General features: G+C 37.9%; 1 protein-coding gene across 1 annotated transcript; it reads right to left on the bottom strand.

Moving 5' to 3' along the window:
- Positions 1–545: 545 nt before the first annotated feature.
- LOC132092515 (uncharacterized) lies at positions 546–18,323 on the bottom strand. The gene is made up of 7 exons (XM_059498778.1): positions 18,013–18,323; positions 17,256–17,564; positions 16,703–17,032; positions 2,094–2,181; positions 1,869–1,946; positions 1,721–1,785; positions 546–1,633 (listed from the first exon to the last, which is right to left on the bottom strand). Exons 1-4 carry the CDS (start codon positions 18,068–18,070, stop codon positions 2,123–2,125), a joined length of 756 nt encoding a protein of 251 aa, XP_059354761.1. The 5' UTR covers positions 18,071–18,323; the 3' UTR covers positions 546–1,633; positions 1,721–1,785; positions 1,869–1,946; positions 2,094–2,122.
- Positions 18,324–19,839: the final 1,516 nt, after the last annotated feature.

Here is a 19,839-nt window from a genome sequence, read left to right as displayed (position 1 = left end):
TTTGTATACTTGAAAATGGTGTTTGTGTATTTCTATGCTTCATATAGTAGATTAAATATTATTATTATTATTATGAAAGCACAAAAATTGTATTTAATAGATTTTTTTATTCCTTTGATATGATTTAAGCCCAGGTAAAACATTGGTTCATTTTGAAGATTTTTTTTTTCCCTCTGTTGTTGTCTTGATGCCTTTACAACTAACAAGATGGCCTTCATTTGTTGTATTAGTGAAATATTCCAAACCTCCTGTTAAAAGGTTTTATTTTGATCATAATTCTCTTTTTTTTTATGATCACTCTTCCATCATAAACCACATGATGTCTCGTTGCTACATTTCCAGGCTGACACTAGATTTATCCACCCACATAAGGAGCATTTCACTGCTTGAATCAAGCATGTTCAGAGTTGATACTATAAAAAGTTTATTTCAGATACTCATCTCAGTAAAGATTTTACTGAACAATTCAGTAAATGGCATATTAGTCACTGCAGAACAAAAGTCAATCACTTAACATTTAAACTCATTAAAGTGTGTGTTAGATGTGAGAGGTATAAAATAAAGAATTAACTATAATAAAACATGTTTTTGAATACTGTTGTGAGTTGAGTATTGCTTCCAACATTGTGTTATGTGATGGACAGAAGCTACAGTACATGCAGATAAAAATGGCAGTATCATCACTTTAGACTTGAGTATCTCTTCTGAATCCACTTATCATTATTGCTCCTTTTTAGATTCTCCCATTTGAAAAGAAAGTCATTTTCAACAGCTGCCCTCACACAGACATGGACTGACATGCTTCCTTAGAATTCATAAATACATTTTCATCAGTCATGCACTTGCTAATGCAATAAAGTTACACCATCAAATTCCTCATTATTATTTGTTGTTCAGTGTATTTTTTAAGTCCTCTATTTGTCAAAGCAGTTTACTCAAAAAGTAACGATTTCACAGATGTTGCGACAGGTCTCTTTTTTTTTGTGACACGTGAGTGAAATGGATTGCCAAAAACAAAAATAATTGCAGGGTAGTACTTGGTTCAATCTATCAGTTGTTTGGTTCGAGGCAAACAAATGAGAGTTTGCAGACTATTGTGAGAAATGGAGTTTATGTGGACAAAATAACCGAAGTTTTCATTACATTTTCTGAACAAAAAAAACTTGGATGAATAGCTCACTATGAAAACGATCATGTTGTGCTGATTTTAAAGCTTAAATATTTGAACCACCAAATTCAATGCAACGTTTGTCGCTTTGTGATAATTTCAAACAAAAGTGCTTGCACATGACTCATGACACTTTTTTTTCTGTCAGTGCTCGCATTTCTGAAAATAGCGACAGGCAATACAACTTCCTCAGTGTGGTCCTGCTTTACAATCATTCTTAATGTGATTTAAAGTCACTTAAATGTCCTCCTAACAATGAACAGATTTCTTTTCATGCATGTTGAAGTTACAGAAAGCTCAAAACAAAAGGATACAACTGTGTTAATCTCTACAGTGCTCACTGCTGTTGTTCTAGTGCTTAACACTGATGCTAGCATACTCTGTGAGCTCTGCTGGCTCACTGTGTGTGTGAGCTGGTGTAGATGCTCTTTTAATATGAACTACAGATGAGTACATCACGTCATCCTGGAGAGAGAGGAAAAATGGGCTGACTGCACACACAGCATCACATCAGTGTTACGTAATCAACAGTAACAGAAAGTTTGTTTTCACCTGAATGTCTTGTTCTCTCTTTAGCTCTTCTCCATCAGTGGTCACCTTTTTAGCATTTCTGCTTTCTACAAAATACAACATCACAACATATACATTTAGTTTGCATATAGTTATCAGAAGTGTGATTATATGATTTCACGTTCTGTACCTCTGTATCTCCAGCACATAAATGCCAGTAATGCCAGCAAAAGCACTGAGAAAAACACTCCCAGCAGAATGAAAACAACTGTGGAGAAACAGAAATGGCTTTACATATGAGTTTTTTTTATGTAGTACAAATATGTTTATTAATATTGCATATTAATTTAAAATAAAAAACAAACACTTGAAAGTAAATGAGAAAAGATTATTTTAACCAAAGCCTGTGACTTACATTGAGGTGTGTGGTCTTGTGGAATCAGTTTAAGTTGTGAAGTAGTGGAGTCTTGTGCTTGTGGTGAAGTTTGATGTGTTGTTTTTTTCTGTTCAGAATACAATAAGTGTAAGCAATGCTTAATTTGTAAATTGCGAGGTCCCGGAACAAAGCGGGGTTACGGATCCGGCATGTGATTACAGGAGGAAGAGGTAACGGAACACTTGCGCAATCACATTGGTGGACCAGTTTAAGTGATTTAAAGACAGGGGCGGAGCTGGCCACCATGGAAATAATCACGGCCACCCCACTGGCCACCCCGATCGTAATTGCGATCTATTATAAATAATAATAATAGTTTCTTAGATTTTGATCAAAATGACCTCGATCGATCATGGCAAAACAATTACGTTCGGACTGCGAAACTATCGTGACAGTTGAATCACTTGTCGCTTACAGGCAAATGCGCTATCGTGAGAGTTTCCGTAGCACGCGTTTCTTTCCAGCATTTGTAAAAAGTCGAGGACTGAGAGAGACGAGGAGTGAAGCTTCGCTTTTTCGAAGCTTCGCTTCGGTTCAACTCTTGTTTGAGCACACAAACACATCTTTTCAGGTGAGTTACACAGTTTTTTCTTCTGTGTGGGCGTATTCAAGCCGCGCGCTTCAGTGAAACATTAGAATCTGAATAGCGCGTTCAGCGCTGGGGCAGAGTCACATTAGATATAATGAAGGGAGACGTGAAAAACGAACATCGCGTTGTTTTCATATGGATTACTTTATCACAGAATAGTTTTCGGCGGCACTGTTTAAAAGTAGACATGCCAGGCTTTCTATAGATATATCTCTCATGTCTCTTCGTTGAGTATTCACTGAGTTACAGTTCATTTTAATGACGTGTTTGTAAATGAAGATCAGCGCAGACAAAGGCTGCAGACAGCACACCTTGTTTGTTATCTTTATTTTATAAGTGTACAAAGTTTCGTTGTTATTATGTCTGTATACAAAAAAGTAGACCCTTAACAGATTCGATTGATGTATTGCTCTTATCTGTAGCCTACGATTAAAACTGAAAGTGTAATTTAAGTTCTTTTTGGGGTTATCAGGAGAAAATGACTCATAACGAGTATACGCGTTAAAGCTGAAGTAGGTAACTTTTGTAAAAATGTATTTGTGAAACCTCTCATTATGTCCTGACAGTAGAATATGAGACAGATAATCTGTGAAAAAAATCAAGCTCCACTGGCTCCTCCCAGTGGTCCTATTGCCATTTGCAGAAATTCAACCGCTCCCGGTAAGAAACAACCAATCAGAGCTGCGGTCCGTAACTTTTTTTGTGATCAAGATTTACAAAATGTATATAATTAGCGAGTACACCATGAATCCATTTTCCAAACCGTGTTTTTAGCCTGTCCTGAATCACTAGGGTACATGGGCGTAGGTTTGGTCTCAGCTTTGGTGGGGACACCCCCATACCCCAACACCCCCCCCCCCCCCCGGAATTCTTTTGTTGTAAGATACCAGTGATTTAATTGTGATTTTCCTTTTTTATTTCAGACTGTTGGCAATACAGAATATTACAATACAGAAGTGAATCTACTTCATCTCATTATATTGTATCCTGACCCCGATATACCATCCTGTATACGGTCCCTAAAGAGCTAGTATAACTTAACTGTATAATCTCAAAAATGCACTCTCAAAAGAAAAAAAAAACACCTGAGACTGTGCAATGCTGAACAACCAAACGTTTTATTAACAAAAATTATTATGTACATTAGTATTTACACTAACAAAAAATACTCTGCAACAAGGAAACAAATCTAAATAAATATAATAACCTTTTTCTATTATAAACACCATTTACCCTCCAGTACACTCACGTTTATGTTGACTGCAAGATTCTAAGTTAAGCCTGGTTCACACGGGACGATTTTAAAATTGTCGGCCGATTTTCCAAACCTGAGAGACCCCACACACGGCGATAAAAAATCACGGGTCTAACAGTCTTGGTCATACAGTGTGTGGTGTGCAGCCACACGGCAAAATCAACACATCACACACGAACCGATTTGACTCCCAAGCACTCCCTGGTCAGACGGGAAATCTCGCAAAATCCCTTGAGATCAAACGTGACTTCAGAGTAAACAATCATGGCGGACAAAGAGGATGCAGTGGCCATAGTTTGTGCTTTGTTTTTAACCGAAAATAAGAAAAACAAGAAAAGGCGATGGTCAAAGAAGTGGAGACAAACATTCACGGTGTTACCACAGGTCGATGAGTTGGTCCTCCATCTCCGACGTCCACCGGACTTTCTGGTGCGCCATGCCGCCGGCTGTTTTCATTTTGTTTCCTGGTACTTCCTCGCCGCCTCATCACCTTGCTTTCTGATTGGCTACACGCCACAGTCCACAGGCTGCGTGATCGTTTGTCCTCGGGGGACACCACACACACGAGAAGAAATCGGGCCAAATATATCCAACATGTTGTATATCCCCGATTTGAGATCGGAGCGGTCCCGACGTCCTACCGAGCAGAGGAGAGCAGTCTTAACACACCACACACGGCAGGAATATCTGATCAGATTATTTTACGATAATCGGAGCATCCTTAAGATTGTCGGAAGGGGTGAATCGGGGCTAAAATCGGCCTAATTATCCTGCCGTGTGAACCAGGCTTTAAGGTAACGTTACAGGCTTATTGACATTCAGTTACTTGCTAACGTAGCATTCTATCATCCTGGGTAACACATACTATCACCAGTTAATACTATTTTCCACAGTTGAATCTTCATTTGAAAGCCTAGTCACACTGTTAGACTTTGCCGTAATTTTACAGTAACTTACCGCAAAAAGCCCAGTAAAATACCATTTATATTATTTACGGTGAACTACTGTAATATGCACTGCATTGTGGGTATTTTGTATGAATTTTACAGTAACTTATGTATATTTACAGTACTTTACTGTTTACGCAAAAGCAGTAGTGCTACTGTAAATGAAGACGACAGATTTCTATACATACAATTAAGTTGTATGCCTTTTTGTATGCAAATTGCCTTTGTCATTGTGTCCACAACTTGTATTACTCATAGGGCTATATGCATATTGTATTAATGTTTTAGGCCTATTAAAATGTCAATATATGATAATGTTTTATAGTTTTTTCCGTCTTGTTCTGCAGATGAAAATCATAAAATTATTCTCATTTCACACACTGGATGTTAATTTTAATAGTAGCATTTTCTCCAATAAAAAACAACAACAACAATAATAATAATAATAAACGGAGCAGAAACAATAGGGTCCTCTCACCATCGGTGCTCGGGCCCTAATAATAATAGTAATCGACAGCTGGTTCCCATACAGGCAAATTAGGCATTTTTTGTTTTATTTTCATGCCAGGTATAAGAGCACAGGTGTGTGTGGTGATATTTAAATAACAACAATAATAATAACAATAATAATAATAACTTTGCTTAGACCTCACAAATTTTAAATTGTTGCTCACGTGCAAAGCCCGCGCAACAACCTGGCAGAATGTAAACTGATGTTTGTGTGACGTGTCGAGTGCGCGCAAAACTGACGTCTGTCAGAGTGGATCGCTACTAGAAGCCAGCTGCGAGTTTTTCTGAGGTAAGTACTTTTTACTTAACAAATTTATTTTATAAGTTACTTTTACAACGTAAACCATTACCAATATCAATTAAATATAGCTAAATTTATGAAGAAAGGAAATAATACAATCTAATAGGCTATTATTAACAGGACAGTCTGAAGGAACTTTTAGTTTTCCTCAAAAACTGCCGCTTTCATATCCCATTATGTCATACAGATGACTGACTGCTTTTAGATGGACCCAATGTAGTATTTTCACAAACAATGGTTTTCCGTATTTTTTAAGACCAGTTATGGTATATTTTACTCGTCATTTAAATGAATGCCGTTAAATGTGTGTGACGTTAGGCTATTTAAAGTGACGTTCTCAAACGCACTCTCTCGCAGTCTCTCTCCCCCAGTCCACCGCAAGCAAGAGCACACTCAATTGATACTGAAATAATGTATTGGCGCAACAGATTTGGCAAGCGCTCCAGCTCCAGTGTATATTAGTGCTTATTTGTGTTCACTCTCTGGTGAATGGCAAATTAATCTTACAACGCGTTTTGCAGCGGTGAGCATCAATGTAGCCATTCACAGACATAACGTTAGTTGTCTGGTCTCTTGAACGCAATGACCTATCAAAGGTGTTCAAGTTAGTCAGAATCTACTCACTGCTCATAACGCCATTTTAATTCAGTGCCGAATTATGCAGGCTCGCGAATCCTCTCATCAACAAAGTCTAGACACGATGTAAGAGGTTTATTGGACCGACAGCCAATTGAATGCTGCAAACTGTCTGGTTCACCGTGCGATTCACTCTGCACGTGACAGAAATATGACATGTTAAAATAGTAACGCTTTTAAAGCAATGTAAAGGCAGACCAATAGATTAATTGAAAAATATTCATTGCAAAATATTTTAGATATTCTATGCTGATTATTGGTAAAACTGATTTTCTTCTCCCTTTTTTCAGTGTTGATTGTCATCTGATTGTGTAAGTGATCCCAGATCTGTGATTTAACATGTTCATATAGTCATTACCCATGAATCATTGACGAAAAATAATGTTTCTTCTTTTTCTCTTTTCCCTGTGTCATCAGGAGCTAACTACAGCCCAAAGGCTCTTTTAAGAGCCACAAGCACTGAGGATCTTTGGCTTTGTAAGTAAGTTTTGACTATCAGTTCAGATGCATTAACATATTGTAATGCATAACTTAGGGCTTTACACTTACATTTCTTTTTAGGAGCACTTAGGTAATTTTTTTTATTTATTTAACCTTAATAAAAATTAAATAAAAAATAAAGTAAAACCCTGCCCTCTATTTAATATTCCGTTTCAGATGGAAATACTTCACAACACTGGAGAAAAGTTGTTTGCAACTTTCTGTTCACTGGGACTTTAATGAGGCTCAGAAGGGGCATGAATGCATTTAAATTTATGATAACAATATGTTATGAGATTAATGTTTTAAATAGAAGGTTTTGAATATAGAAATATTAAATGATTTAAATAACTGAAAAAATACTTTAAAAATAAAAATAAAACTGCCAGTAGGGGACAGCAAGTCACTGTCTTTGTCACTGAATGATTCATTCAGTCAGTTCGTTCAAACGGCAGATTTATTCAGGAACAAAGCAAGCGACTGTCTTTTTGAATGGGTCATTGACTCACTAGATTTGTTTGAAAACGCAGATTAATTCATAAACGAAACACCGCTGTGTAGTAGTGGAAAGTTTGGATCATTTTACTGACTCGGATATTTGAGTCTCCTTCAGCAAAATTAAAGAATCTTTTTCGAGTCATTTCGTTCATTTCAGAATAATATAAATAAAATGGCATGCAATGCAGCCAAAGCCAAATTATAAGAAACCAAAATGTTTTATTAATTGATTAGTTGTTGGGTCAATTTGTCCCTTCCGGTCAAATATTGCGAACTTTCTGCAAACAGCAACAACAGTTTTAAGTTGTCAGTGCTGGCAAATGACCATGGTATAAGCTGGATTATCCATGGCTAGCTGTGCATTAAATGATTTAGGGTCATTTCGTTTTGGGTGGTTCTTTTGCCTCCATGTCATTAAAATTGATAAATGAACAGGGCCGCTTTTAAAGATGACTACTGTATGTGTTAATATGAACATTTAAGACCTGTGTTTGTTTTTAGATTCTTTGTCAGGATCAATCCTGAAGAGGGCACAAAGTGCACAGCAAAATTCGGTAAAAGCCGAAAGACAGGTGGAACTGTACAGAGAAAAGTTGCAGCCATCAACTCCCGGGTAGCAACATTCCTGCAGAGGCTTACGGAATTTGAATGGAAGACTGCAAATTAGGTAAGTTTCTAATGCAGGGCTGGACTGGGACAAAAATTTGGCCCAGACAGGCCACCACAATCATTCAAACACCAAACACCAGTACACAATCTTTGCAGTTCCATTAAATATTTGTCCCTACTGTACTCAGGGTGCCTGTATGGAGCCAAAAGAGTCTCAATAAAGATAAATGCACACACTACATTCACATATGCACACACAGGATTCATACATGCACACACATGATTCATAAATACAAACACAGGATGCACAAAATTTACAAATGCACACACAAAATTTAAAAAGCACAGAAGATTCACAAATGCATACAAAATTCAGAAATGCACACAAACTTCAGAAATACACACACAATTCAGAAATGCAAACAACATTTACAAATGCGCTCAAGATTCACAAATGCACAGGACAAGATTCAGAAATGTATTTCTGATGCACACACACATATATCTTGATTTACAAACTGCTTGCGGTCTGTGAACTTCACTGCCTTTTTTTAAACAGGGAATGATCTGCAACCAATCAGATATCTCCCTTGTTTTAGCCAATCACAAGAACGCACTCCACGGGGGATTGTTTACTTGTAAGCCAATCACATGAACGCGTTCACACAGCGCGATATGCCTGTGGTGCAGCATATTATAGCCTACTTATTTATGAAATTGTATGAAAATACAGATGTTTAGATTACAATTCAGGTTTATTTTTTATTATTTTTTACAAAATATAAATTTAAAAATGTCTCAATACATATAGCCCAGTGACTGCAGAAAAAAAGTTAACCATGGATTCATAATTTTGCAATAAGCAATTATTTCATTTTATTGAAATATTTTAATGAAAGTAAAAAAAAAATTACACCTTTTTGAATATTTAAATATATCTAAATATTCTTTTGGATGCAATATAGAAGTCACTTTAATTATAATATTCGGTCCTTACATGAAGAGAGAGTCAGTGGTCCGCTGCGAGAGGAAAGTGACTCTCCGACTGCGAAAAGTGGGTCTCCGGCTGCGCAAAGTGGGTGTCCGGCTGCGCAAAGTGGGTCGCCGGCTGCGTGAGGTAAGTGAGTAGTTCGCTGAGGAAAGTGAGTCGTTCACTGCGTGAGGAAAGTGAATCGTTCGCTGAGGAAAGTGAGTCGTTCGCTGCGTAAGGAAAGTGAGTTGTTCGCTGAGGAAAGTGAGTCGTTCGCTGATTGGCTTATAAGTAAACAATCCCCCACGTGGGGTGCATTCTTGTGATTGGCTAAAACAAGGGAGATATCTGATTGGTTGCAGATCATTCCCTGTTTAAAAAAAGGCATTTGTGTGTTGAGCCAAGTCAGGGGAGTCTCAAAATTCACACACAAATGCAGTGAAGTTCACAGACCGCAAGCAGTTTGTAAATCAAGATATATGTGTGTGTGCATCAGAAATACATTTCTAAATCTTGTCCTGTGCATTTGTGAATCTTGAGCGCATTTGTAAATGTTTTTTGCATTTCTGAATTGTGTGTGTATTTCTGAATTTTGTGTGCATTTCTGAATTTTGTATGCATTTGTGAATCTTCTGTGCTTTTTAAATTTTGTGTGTGCATTTGTGAATTTTGTGCGCATTTGTGTATCCTGTGTGTGTATTTATGAATTATGTGTGTGCATGTATGAATCCTATGTGTGCATATGTGAATGTAGTGTGTGCATTTATCTTTGAGACTTTTTTGGCTCCATATGCCTGTGGATCCTTTAAAAGTCTTAATGTCTTAAATTTGTTAATGAAAAGATAAGGCCTTAATCAGCGTCAAAATGTCTTAAATCCAGGTTTCAAAGGTCTTAAAATGCAACCACAGAGAAGATTAACATTTTATTTGCACTTGTTGCTTTCTGAAATGTTAAATCCATGTCAATGCATTGCGTGTTATGACTGCTTAAAGTTACTGATGCATTTGAGCAATAAAGAAATGTGGGTAAATGAGAAAAAGGCAAAATGCAAAAATGTAAGTTATTAAAATTGGAATAAACCATGCAAGATATCTCAATTTAGCACTTGCATACTGACAGGCAGCACTTTGTGCACACTCATTCGAAGAGTGAGCACACAGTCTGTCAACATTCGAGCACCCATTTCAGTTCTGTGCTTTTACAGATCAAATACACATATGTATGTGTCAAAATGCATGACCTGAATAGTATTCACGTAAGCCCAGAAATTGAATAGTCCACAATAATGTCTTAAGTGAACGTAAATAATAGGGAAAAAATTGGATGCATGTAAGTAATTATTTTGGATCTGTGCATTCTGTCTTAAAGTAACAGTAGCCTATATACAGTATACTGATGCTGTTTGCCATTGCAATCAAACAACAAAAGACAAAGAGAATCACTCACTACTCTTGACCCGATAGCTTTACTATCCCCCCAAACCTCTACACAGTAGTAAGTGCTCTGGACAAGTGGACTTGTTGATTCGACTGGCACTCTTGGGATAATAGGTGGCAGTGGACTACAAAATCTCCATAAGTAGAAGTACAAGTAATATTTAAAGAAAAAGCTCTGTTAAGAAATTAAATCAAGGTAAAAAGATAACTGTGAACTACACACCAATAGAAAAGCAAATAATATAACCTTTTAAAGTGAAAGGTGGAGACAGATTGAGAAATGTGAGAATGATAATTAGGTGAAAGGATCACAGTTCTGCTATTTTAATATAGGAAAATGTAAAGCAATAGTTGCATAGTGTACACTTACTTATTGTCTATTATGTGCATTTAAAAAACTCGACAATCTTTCCAAATTTTACGAGAATCATGTAATTCCTTTGCCCAAAAGAAGAGAAAGCTTTAAAGAAATAAAAAATATGTAATTTACTCACTCTTATGTTGTTCCAAACCTGAATGAATTTATTTATTCTGTTGAACATAAAAGATCATATTTTGAACAATATTGGTAACCAAATAGTCCTTTGAATTCTATGGTATGAAAAAATTAAATACTATGGAAGTCAATGGGGACCTGTTCATTTCTTAGAGACAAAACATGTAAAATTCATATCACATGTGCGGTGCTACCAAATCTGGTGCTGGTGCTACAATCTGTAGAACTTGCTGTGTGAGTGTGTTACTCCAAGGATGTAATTGTTTTGTTTTGTTTTCTTTATTTATTTATTTTCCCCTTTCTCCCTGTTTCTCTCTCTACTTCCCATATGCAGAAAGGAATTGATGCCACCTGACACCAGTGATCTGCTGTGATTGGAGGAGTGGAAGTTTGGAACTGTTTTGAAGTGTATTTTTGATTGTGAATTTTTTTTTTATTTTATTTGTTTTGTTTTGTAACTTAGTTTTGTTTTAATTAGATGATTTGTTTAATAAAATATTTTGTTTGACAAAAAAGCACAATAAACAATAATAATATTTTAATATTTATATTTTACATTAATGCTATTGAATTTAACAAATTCCATGTACATGGACTCAAGTCACTTTTTTTGGAATTTGTTAAATTCAATAGCATTAATGTAAAATATAAATATTAAAATATTATTATTATTAAAATAAAATAAATTACAATAAAATGACTAATATACTGTAAAATGAAGGAAAGGGAATCATACTGTAAAATGAAATCACGGTAAGGGCGTTTCTTGTATTGTCGTCGTCATGGCCGTTAGAATCGACCCAAATAGCAGTGCAAAGATCCAAATAGCAGTTCAAATGAGCTTGCTAAATATTGGTGGGGACAAATGTGTAATCTCAAAATATTGTTAGGGACTAGTACCTAGCGTCCCCCCCCCTAAACCTACGCCCATGCTAGGGTACATCTATAATAAGTGTTTATATTCGGACTATTTTAGATTGCTTCGGGGGTACCGCGGCGGAGTAACCCGGTACCTTTGTGATTCTTCATAGACATAAACAGAGAGAAGTAGCTCCGGCCACAATGTTCTTCCGCAAGACGCAAGCAGTTCTGTTAATTAACCGCTAGAGCGTCAAAAGTTAGACTCCAGAGCGTTAGATCAATTATTATCTTAGTTCCGTTCAACTATTTGTGTCTGAAGTTTTATCATCGTCCTGTGTAACAAACAGGTAAAGTAGGGAGCCGTTAACTTAGCTAGCTTCATATTAGCTGGATGCTCAAAACTGTTTATTTATCTCTGAATATATAAATATGTTTTAATCATGAAATATTTCATGTGATTCAACATACCAATATAATTACTAGCTTCTAAGTCGATTTTATATACAGTAACTTTACTTTTCTATGTAAACACGCTAACGTTAGATGGATGTGAATAACCGTTGCGCTCTCGTCATATTTTACAGCTTGTAAGCTTGCTGAATTTTCATAGTTTGCACTTGAAATAAAATTCACTTCAGTAAATAATTTCTTGTCCTTTTTAAACTTTTCATTATCAATGGGAGATATGTATTCTGTTTTCAAAGTGAATTTCCTAAGTTTTATTTTATTAAACAACTTGAGGGTGAGTAAGATTATGACGCAGGATTTTGGTAAACTTTAATAAAAAAATGCCATTGTAGGCTAGCTATTGTACATTATACATCATTGTAATTTGGGCACATACAATACTTTAAAAAGTATTTTAAGGTTGGATAAGTGTCGTGTTTGTTTGCAAAATTATGTTTTTTGTGCCACCCCAAAGTAGCTAACTACTGGCCCCTGCCTGGCCACCCCTATGAAGAATTCCTGGCTCCGCCACTGTCACTGTTTAAAGAGCGTTGCATTTATATCCATGAATAACATGGAAATGCCATGCGATTTTAAAACAACAATTTCCAGGACTAAAAACTTTTGAAAAAGTTGTGGAATTGTATTTTCCAAATCTCTGTGTTATAGAGTTATATTTAATCAGGTCCTAAATTTCTGTGGGTGTATATATATCGCATGGTTTTAATAATTCTCGCAGCTTTCAAGTTTATAATGAGGGAAATTCCTGCATTTATTCAATATAGGTTTGAATGATAAAATAAATCAACACAAACTATTAGATTAAATCAGTCATTCGAAACCAGCCTTCGAATCCATGAACTCTCTCGGAGCGCGCTTCTCATCAGCGCATCTTGTCTGTAGCGACCTGCTGCACGCTGCGATATAAGACTCACTCGCTGTTTCGATCGGGACAGCTGACAGAACTGTCACTTGACTAATCAGGTAATTGTTGTATTGTCACAAAAATGTATAAGTTGAACACCTTTAAGTATTTTAAGCCATTTGGTACTCGCGCACTCCACAGGCTGTATTATGCCCTCACAGTCACATCCAAAGCTCGCGCGTATAAAGCTGCCTTGCGAGTATACGAGTTATTTTTCATAGTTTTTTTGTTTAAGCATCCAAATACGAACAATATGATGTCTAATGGGTTTTGACAAATAAAACCGTTTCATGACACACTCTTTTATAAAGAAAGAAAAGGCGGAAAGCCAACCTACCGTGTCATCTATGCTAGCAGGTAGGAAATGTGACAAACAGCGCTCAGAGACTATTACCCAAAAGATATGCGGAATGGTTGAAAAAGACATGCTGCCCCTTGACTTTGTAAGCAGTGAGGGCTTTCTAGAGCTTAGACAAACGCCTTTATTTTCAAAGCGATCACCTTGTACCCAAACCATTTGAAACTAAGGAGCCATTTGTCCTACGATTACATACAACAAGCTCTTCGGCGCCGCGTTTGCGGGACTCATGTTTCACGCTGTAGGGGATTTTAAAAAAGTGACGTGAGTGGCAGTGTGTGTGTGTGTGTGCGGGAGGCAGAGCGGCAAAGAGATGCGACAGAGTTGCGAAATTGCAGGCGCGGCTCGAAATGGCTGTTATTTCAAATAGCGTACCATATTTTAAACTAATCGGTTAACCGGTTTCAACCGGCTAATGAGGCTCGGTGGTCGGTCAAGAAATTTTTTAGTTTTCGCCATCCCTAGATATAACGTTTATTGTTGTTATATGGGCGCTTAGTTTTTTCTTGTTGTTTAATACACTAATAAATATCATGATATAAATGATTAAGCACTTATGCACAGCAGGATATTTTAAACGTACAAAAGTATTTTGGCAAGATGGAAAAAAACCTACTTCTCCAGTCTTCAGGCACACACAAACAATAGCCTTAACAGACAATGTTTGAGTAAATAAAATGCTGTACTATTCAAGCAGTTATTTGTTTATCCTTGCTTTGGGAATAAGCGGAGATCTGTCTCCTCCACGCTGTGCGCGCGCGTCAATCTGAGTGGAGGCGCGTAGCAGGGGCGTAGCACCAAATTTTGGGCCCTGGGTACAAACCATCTTGCTGGGCCCCCAATACCATAGTGATACCAATGGGTAAGGTATTGCATTTTTATCATAAAAACACTTAAAATGTAAACAAAATAGGCCACACTCTGATTAATATATTTTTGTTTTATTGTCGAAAGTACTACTTACTGAGATGACAAAAGGTCTAGCAGGTCCAAACCTGGACTAAATCAAATATACTGTAAAGCAGTTCTGAAAATGACCATACCAAATGAGAAAAACTTTGGTCTGAAACACAAACTAAATAATGTCAGTTTTTACTAAATGCCCATTGACGGGTCTTTGTATGCGCAAATTTGCTGATCAGGTCTTTAAAGTCCAGTTTTTTGCTAGCATTTGAACAATAGTTTTCCTGTGCTTATCAGTAAGAGTTGTTGGCCATAATCCTGGGTCCTCTGACAATCCCTCTCCAGTATCCCTAAGTCTCTCATTCTCTTCTCTTTCCTCTTCAGCTCTGTCCTCCTGCTCCTGACTACCTTCATCACATTCTTCACTTTCCCTCTGATCACTTATATCAACCTCATCTTCTATTTCTGCCTCTGCTACAAGAGGAAATAAACAAAATGGGTACATTGTTATTGTACACATTTAAACTTTAAACTGTAAACTTTAAACTGTAATTAGTAATTACACTTTAAAGTTTAAATGTGTACAATAACAATGTACTAATTTTGCTTATTTCCTCTTAACACTTAATTACTAATTACTAAGTGTTAAAAAGCTCACCTTGTCTCACTGTCACACTCACATCCACCTCACTGTCACTGCTTTCACCTAGCCATGATGAGGGGCCTGCTGCTGCAGGGTCTGACTCTGAAACTGAAATATATGGCTTCAAATGGTTGCTAAAATATCCTTTATTGTCACAATACCTTTTTTTTAAAGTGTAGGCTAAGTACAAGATAATTGATGATTATTTGTCTGTTTAAAATAAATGCAGACTAGACTATAGAATCACAGGGTAAACTAACCGCCAAACTAGACATTCAGTCTTTGAATTATGTTTTAAAATAAGTCATTTTTCAATCATTAAGATGTGCATTATTATACCGAGAACAATCCTGTACTTAATGTAAGAGCGTGTGCGAGCTAATTTGCATAACAATGCGGTAAAATAGGCGCTAACGATCTGTGTTTTCGCGGGTGTTAGATTTTGACAATGGAGGGAAATATACAGTGTTTTCATGTAAACTTCTGACTCTGAGAGTGGGGAGAACTGCAGCAGAAGAGTTTATTGATTTAAAAACGATTGTATTGCTTCCGCCAAAGAAAATAGTCCGTTCCGCGTCCATAGCAACGCGCTGTTTTTCATGGCAACGGTCTGTTATACTTCGCAGCGGTCTGTTATCAAGAAATAACAGACCGCATTCTACATTGGAATTCAGCCAAGCCATGTAATAATCAGAAACATTGTTTGCTCGCTATGAAGGGTGTGATACTATAAAGTATTGGTATATTATTCATAAATGCAAACATAAATGTATGCTATTCTACCGGGAGTAGATATTTATGTTAAAACAATGTCAATGCTTGATGATGCATTTGGAGCTCACCTCTCTTTTCAAAAAAATTTGTGAGCAACTGCTTGCCCTCATTTGCCCTTCTCTCTTTATTCTGCTTCTCTTTTCGTTTTTGAGCCCCTGATTTTCCTTTCTTAAGGAGAGACATGACTCTTCACGGCTCACTCCAGCTCCTGTCTCATCAACTGATTCAATCACCGCGGGTCCGCAGCAGAAGCACCTGGCCTGCGGGTCGTACCATTTGCATTGATTCGAGAGGGGTGTGGGGCCCTGCACAGCATGAAAATGACTTTTTTATACCAAACCAGCGCCTAACTACAAGTTTAGTTTTGCACAGGAACTTTTTTAGTTGTACATAAATGCTATACAAATGTTAGTGCATGTATATGTATGTATAGAAAACTGACGTCTAAGGGCCCCCCCCCTGCCTCGGGCCCTGGGTACTCGGTACCCTTTACCCCCCCAGTCCGACGCCCCTGGCGCGTAGTGACAAGGTTTCGCGAGAGCTTGAGGATCCAATCGCATTACGAAGTTTTACAAGCTCCTTTAAATACTCATCTTTGGTTAAATATTTCTAAAACCCTGTGATTTAAAACAATAATAACGAATTATAATAGAGATATTAATTTTGGATAGTTTTTCACGGCACATATCTATTCTCTGTCTGCCATACTGAAACGCCGCCCCTGGAGGAGGGGGATCCGCCAAAATGAGGTGCCGGATCGGATTTCGGAGGTGCCGGATCCAGATCCGGCTTGTTCCGGCACAAATTAAGCCCTGAGTGATAATATAACACAAAAAAGCATGTAATCTACAAGTCGATATCATTCTTCTAAATATTTTCGATTATTCGTAAAAAAAAAAAAAGAATAGCAATGGTTAATTGACAACAGAAATAAACAGAAGAACTCTACCTTCACGATGAAGTACATAAAGTCTGACATAGACTATTCGCTGAGACGAGACAAAACACCGATAGTCCCCTCGGTCCTCTGTGGTCAGTGCTGATATGTGTAGAGAAAGATTTCCTGGAGTGTTTGGATCGAACAGTTTGATTCTGTTCTTGTAATTCTCAATCTGTTCATTTGGGTACATTTCCTTATATAGATTTTTTTCGTTGTTATATGACCACTGTATGTGTTCAGGTTTAGCCAGTAGTTCAGTGCAGGAACAGGGCAGAACCACAGACGCTCCTGAATATCTAGTCACTTCAACTGTCCTGCTGTTATCAACCAAATCACACCCTGAAAACATACAAATTATATTTATATTATATTATATTTCAGTTTAAATGAAAGTAAAAAAAAAATCCAAGAATGATTTCAGTGTAACATATATAGATTTCATATGTAAATATAGTTGCAACCAAAAAAGGCCTGCATTGTAGTAAGCACAAGAGAAACTCAAATGTCAGTCGAAGTGAAATTCTAAGATATTATGTGTCACCTGCTCCATATTTTCACTTACCTTTAACATTTAATTTAACATATGTAAAGATTTTTGGTTCAGTCATACATCTATAGTAGCCCTGGTCGTTCATTCTGAGGTCAGAAATGAGAAGAGACAGATTTGTTGGAGAAAGTTCATCAAACAGCACACGTCTGCCGCTGTATTTCTCATCTTGAAACACTTGAATCCATTGATTTCCCTGCTGATAGTCCCAGGTGAATGTCCTGACAGTCGACTGAGGGTCAGCACAGAAGCAGGGCAGCACAGCTGATCCACCGGTGTATCCTGTTATTACCATTGTCTGCTTCACATCTGAAACAATACAGCCTGCAAACAAAAGAGGTTCCAGAGCATTACAATAGGCTTTACTGAAATGTATAATATAATGTACAAATACAATTTTTATGCATTACTTTGCAAAAGAGAAAGCTGTCTTCCTGATTTATTCTAAAACAACCAAGATTTACATTTCATGATTTCTCATTTGCCCAAAGAACATTTCCGTTGAAACATTTTGGAATTGAAAAGTCAATTCAAAGAACTGCAGGCATGAACAGATGGTTCTATCTTAGAAAGAAATACAAACTAAAATATGTAATTTTCTTTAACCACCATTAAGGTTCAATGCTTAATTTATTTTTAAAATTGTTTTAACAGTTTTCATTTCAGGTGTTTTTATTTTTAAATTGTTGTTTTAAAGAACTGCACATTCTTCCTATCTCATGTTGATTCCTTCCAAAAAGAAATAAAGTAATAAATAACAATCTGAACTCACCTGTACTGAAATGAAACATAAAAATGAAAAGATATAAGTGGTCCCTCATGGTTCTCATTCACTAATGACACAACTCTGTTTTATTGTGGCAGTGGACACGGTCTTAATACTTTGGTTCCTGTGTTTTTGCTTACTTTTCGGAAACTCCAACTTCCCTTTTCATTTCTCTGCATGGGCCATCTCTGTATTTTTTCTGTTTAAGCAATATTTGTATAGTTCGCTCACTGACTCCGCTCTTCCACTGGGTTTCTTCTTTAAAGCCTGTTTCATATATTCAACTGAAGGGCTGTCTTTGTGCCGTCAGATACTTTGAATAAAGCAAGAAATGAGTGAATCAAAACATCCAATTTTAATGATTTAGACACATTAAGATGATACACAGGAACTGCATTAGCACTTAGTCAACATTTCTGTTGCTTAAGTTCAAATGACACAATATTCTAGAAACGGAACTAAATAGACTATGATGTAGTTCAGTTTTCTGATAATATTAAAAAAAATAAATAAACTCCGCAAACACTGAACAAAAATAAATCATGTGAGTTGAATCAAGCTAACATTTAAACCGTGTATTTTAAAAATGTATTATTGTAAGAATGCGCACTATGCCTCATTTTTGTCCTGTCCTTCCCTTTTCTGTTTGAACACTAATCATTATCACCCCACTTTAAACCCACAAATGTGGTAAAGTCAGCCTCGAGATGTTGTGTCATAACAGCACTGTCTATGATTGATAGTCTCTGGCCACAAAACCCTTTCTGTTGCCAAATCATAGTCACAAATGTAGTTCTCTTACGAGAGTTCTCTCGTACTGCGTCTTAGCTAAGACTAAGCTAAGCTAAGCTAAGTGAGGGCTGGGCGAGCTCCGAGGATCTCGCGCCTTCTGCTCAGAAGCCCAGCAGACGAGCTGACATCGAGAAGGAGCCGGGGCGAGGTGGCAAAGGCTCGGAACGCTCCATATTCAGCGCGAACTCGTTCGCCTGTCTAACTAGCATTCTCCACACTGGATGATGCTACAAACAGGAACTACCAGTCACTTCCGCCGGTGGAAAAGGCGATAGCGACCTCTGCTGGACGGCGGACGAAAGCGGTGTTGCCATCTAAAGCCTGCTGCATGACGCTGCGTCTGCACTACTCACGATGGCTGCTTCATCGAAGCGCAGGTGTACGAGTTCCGCTGTGGCCGAGCTCTCACCCAAGCGCGCCGCTGTTTCAGTTCCAGGAATTGTGACTGTCTCAGCGTTTTCTGCAACGCGCAAGCCTGCACAGTTGCCCGCTTGCCTGCACACAAAAGCCGTTATCACAACAGCTTCAGCAACGCAGCTCGAGACCCCCGTTCTCGCTCTACCGGCCATCGCCCCGCGCTGCGGGGACCGCGGCAGAGGATTACGGTGAGGCCGGGAGCCCCGAAGCCATCCTAGGAAAGCGCCGGTGTATGAGTCGCCGCGGCCGAACTCTCACCTAAGTGCGCCGCTGTTTCAGTTCCAGGGATTGTGACTGTTTCAGCGTCTTTTGCAATGCACAAGCCTGTACAGTTGCCCGCTTGCCTGCACACAGAAACCGTTATCACGGCTACCCAGATATTTCCCGAAAAGGTGTAATTTCTGGTGTCCCGGCCACGGCCGATGGTGCTATAAATGTAGTGACGATGCCCACTGCTCAGTGCCCATCTCCACATGTAAGCACAGCCCTTCACACAGGGCTCGCGCCCATAAGAGCGACTCAAGTCGATCGCGCGCACTACATAGTAAACGTGCCCACTCCTCAGTGCCCACGATCACTATGTTACACGCGTCATGTGGTTTCTGTAAAAACGAAACCCTTGTG

Source organism: Carassius carassius, chromosome 18, assembly GCF_963082965.1.
Source record: "Carassius carassius chromosome 18, fCarCar2.1, whole genome shotgun sequence".
In the NCBI taxonomy this organism is placed as follows: Eukaryota; Metazoa; Chordata; class Actinopteri; order Cypriniformes; family Cyprinidae; genus Carassius; species Carassius carassius.
The sequence above is the reverse complement of the archived record's forward strand: the minus strand, read 5'-3'. Positions and strand labels throughout refer to the sequence as shown.

Bases quoted from the DNA above. Each gene is read 5' to 3' on its own strand.
- LOC132092515 (XM_059498778.1), bottom strand. From the start codon at position 18,070: ATGAGAACCATGAGGGACCACTTATATCTTTTCATTTTTATGTTTCAT. The intron at 17,033-17,255 runs GTAAGTGAAAAT...GTATGTTTTCAG, and splicing joins TGTTAAATTAAATGTTAAAG to GGTGTGATTTGGTTGATAAC. The intron at 2,182-16,702 runs GTAGAGTTCTTC...TATTCTGAACAG, and splicing joins TTATGTACTTCATCGTGAAG to AAAAAAACAACACATCAAAC.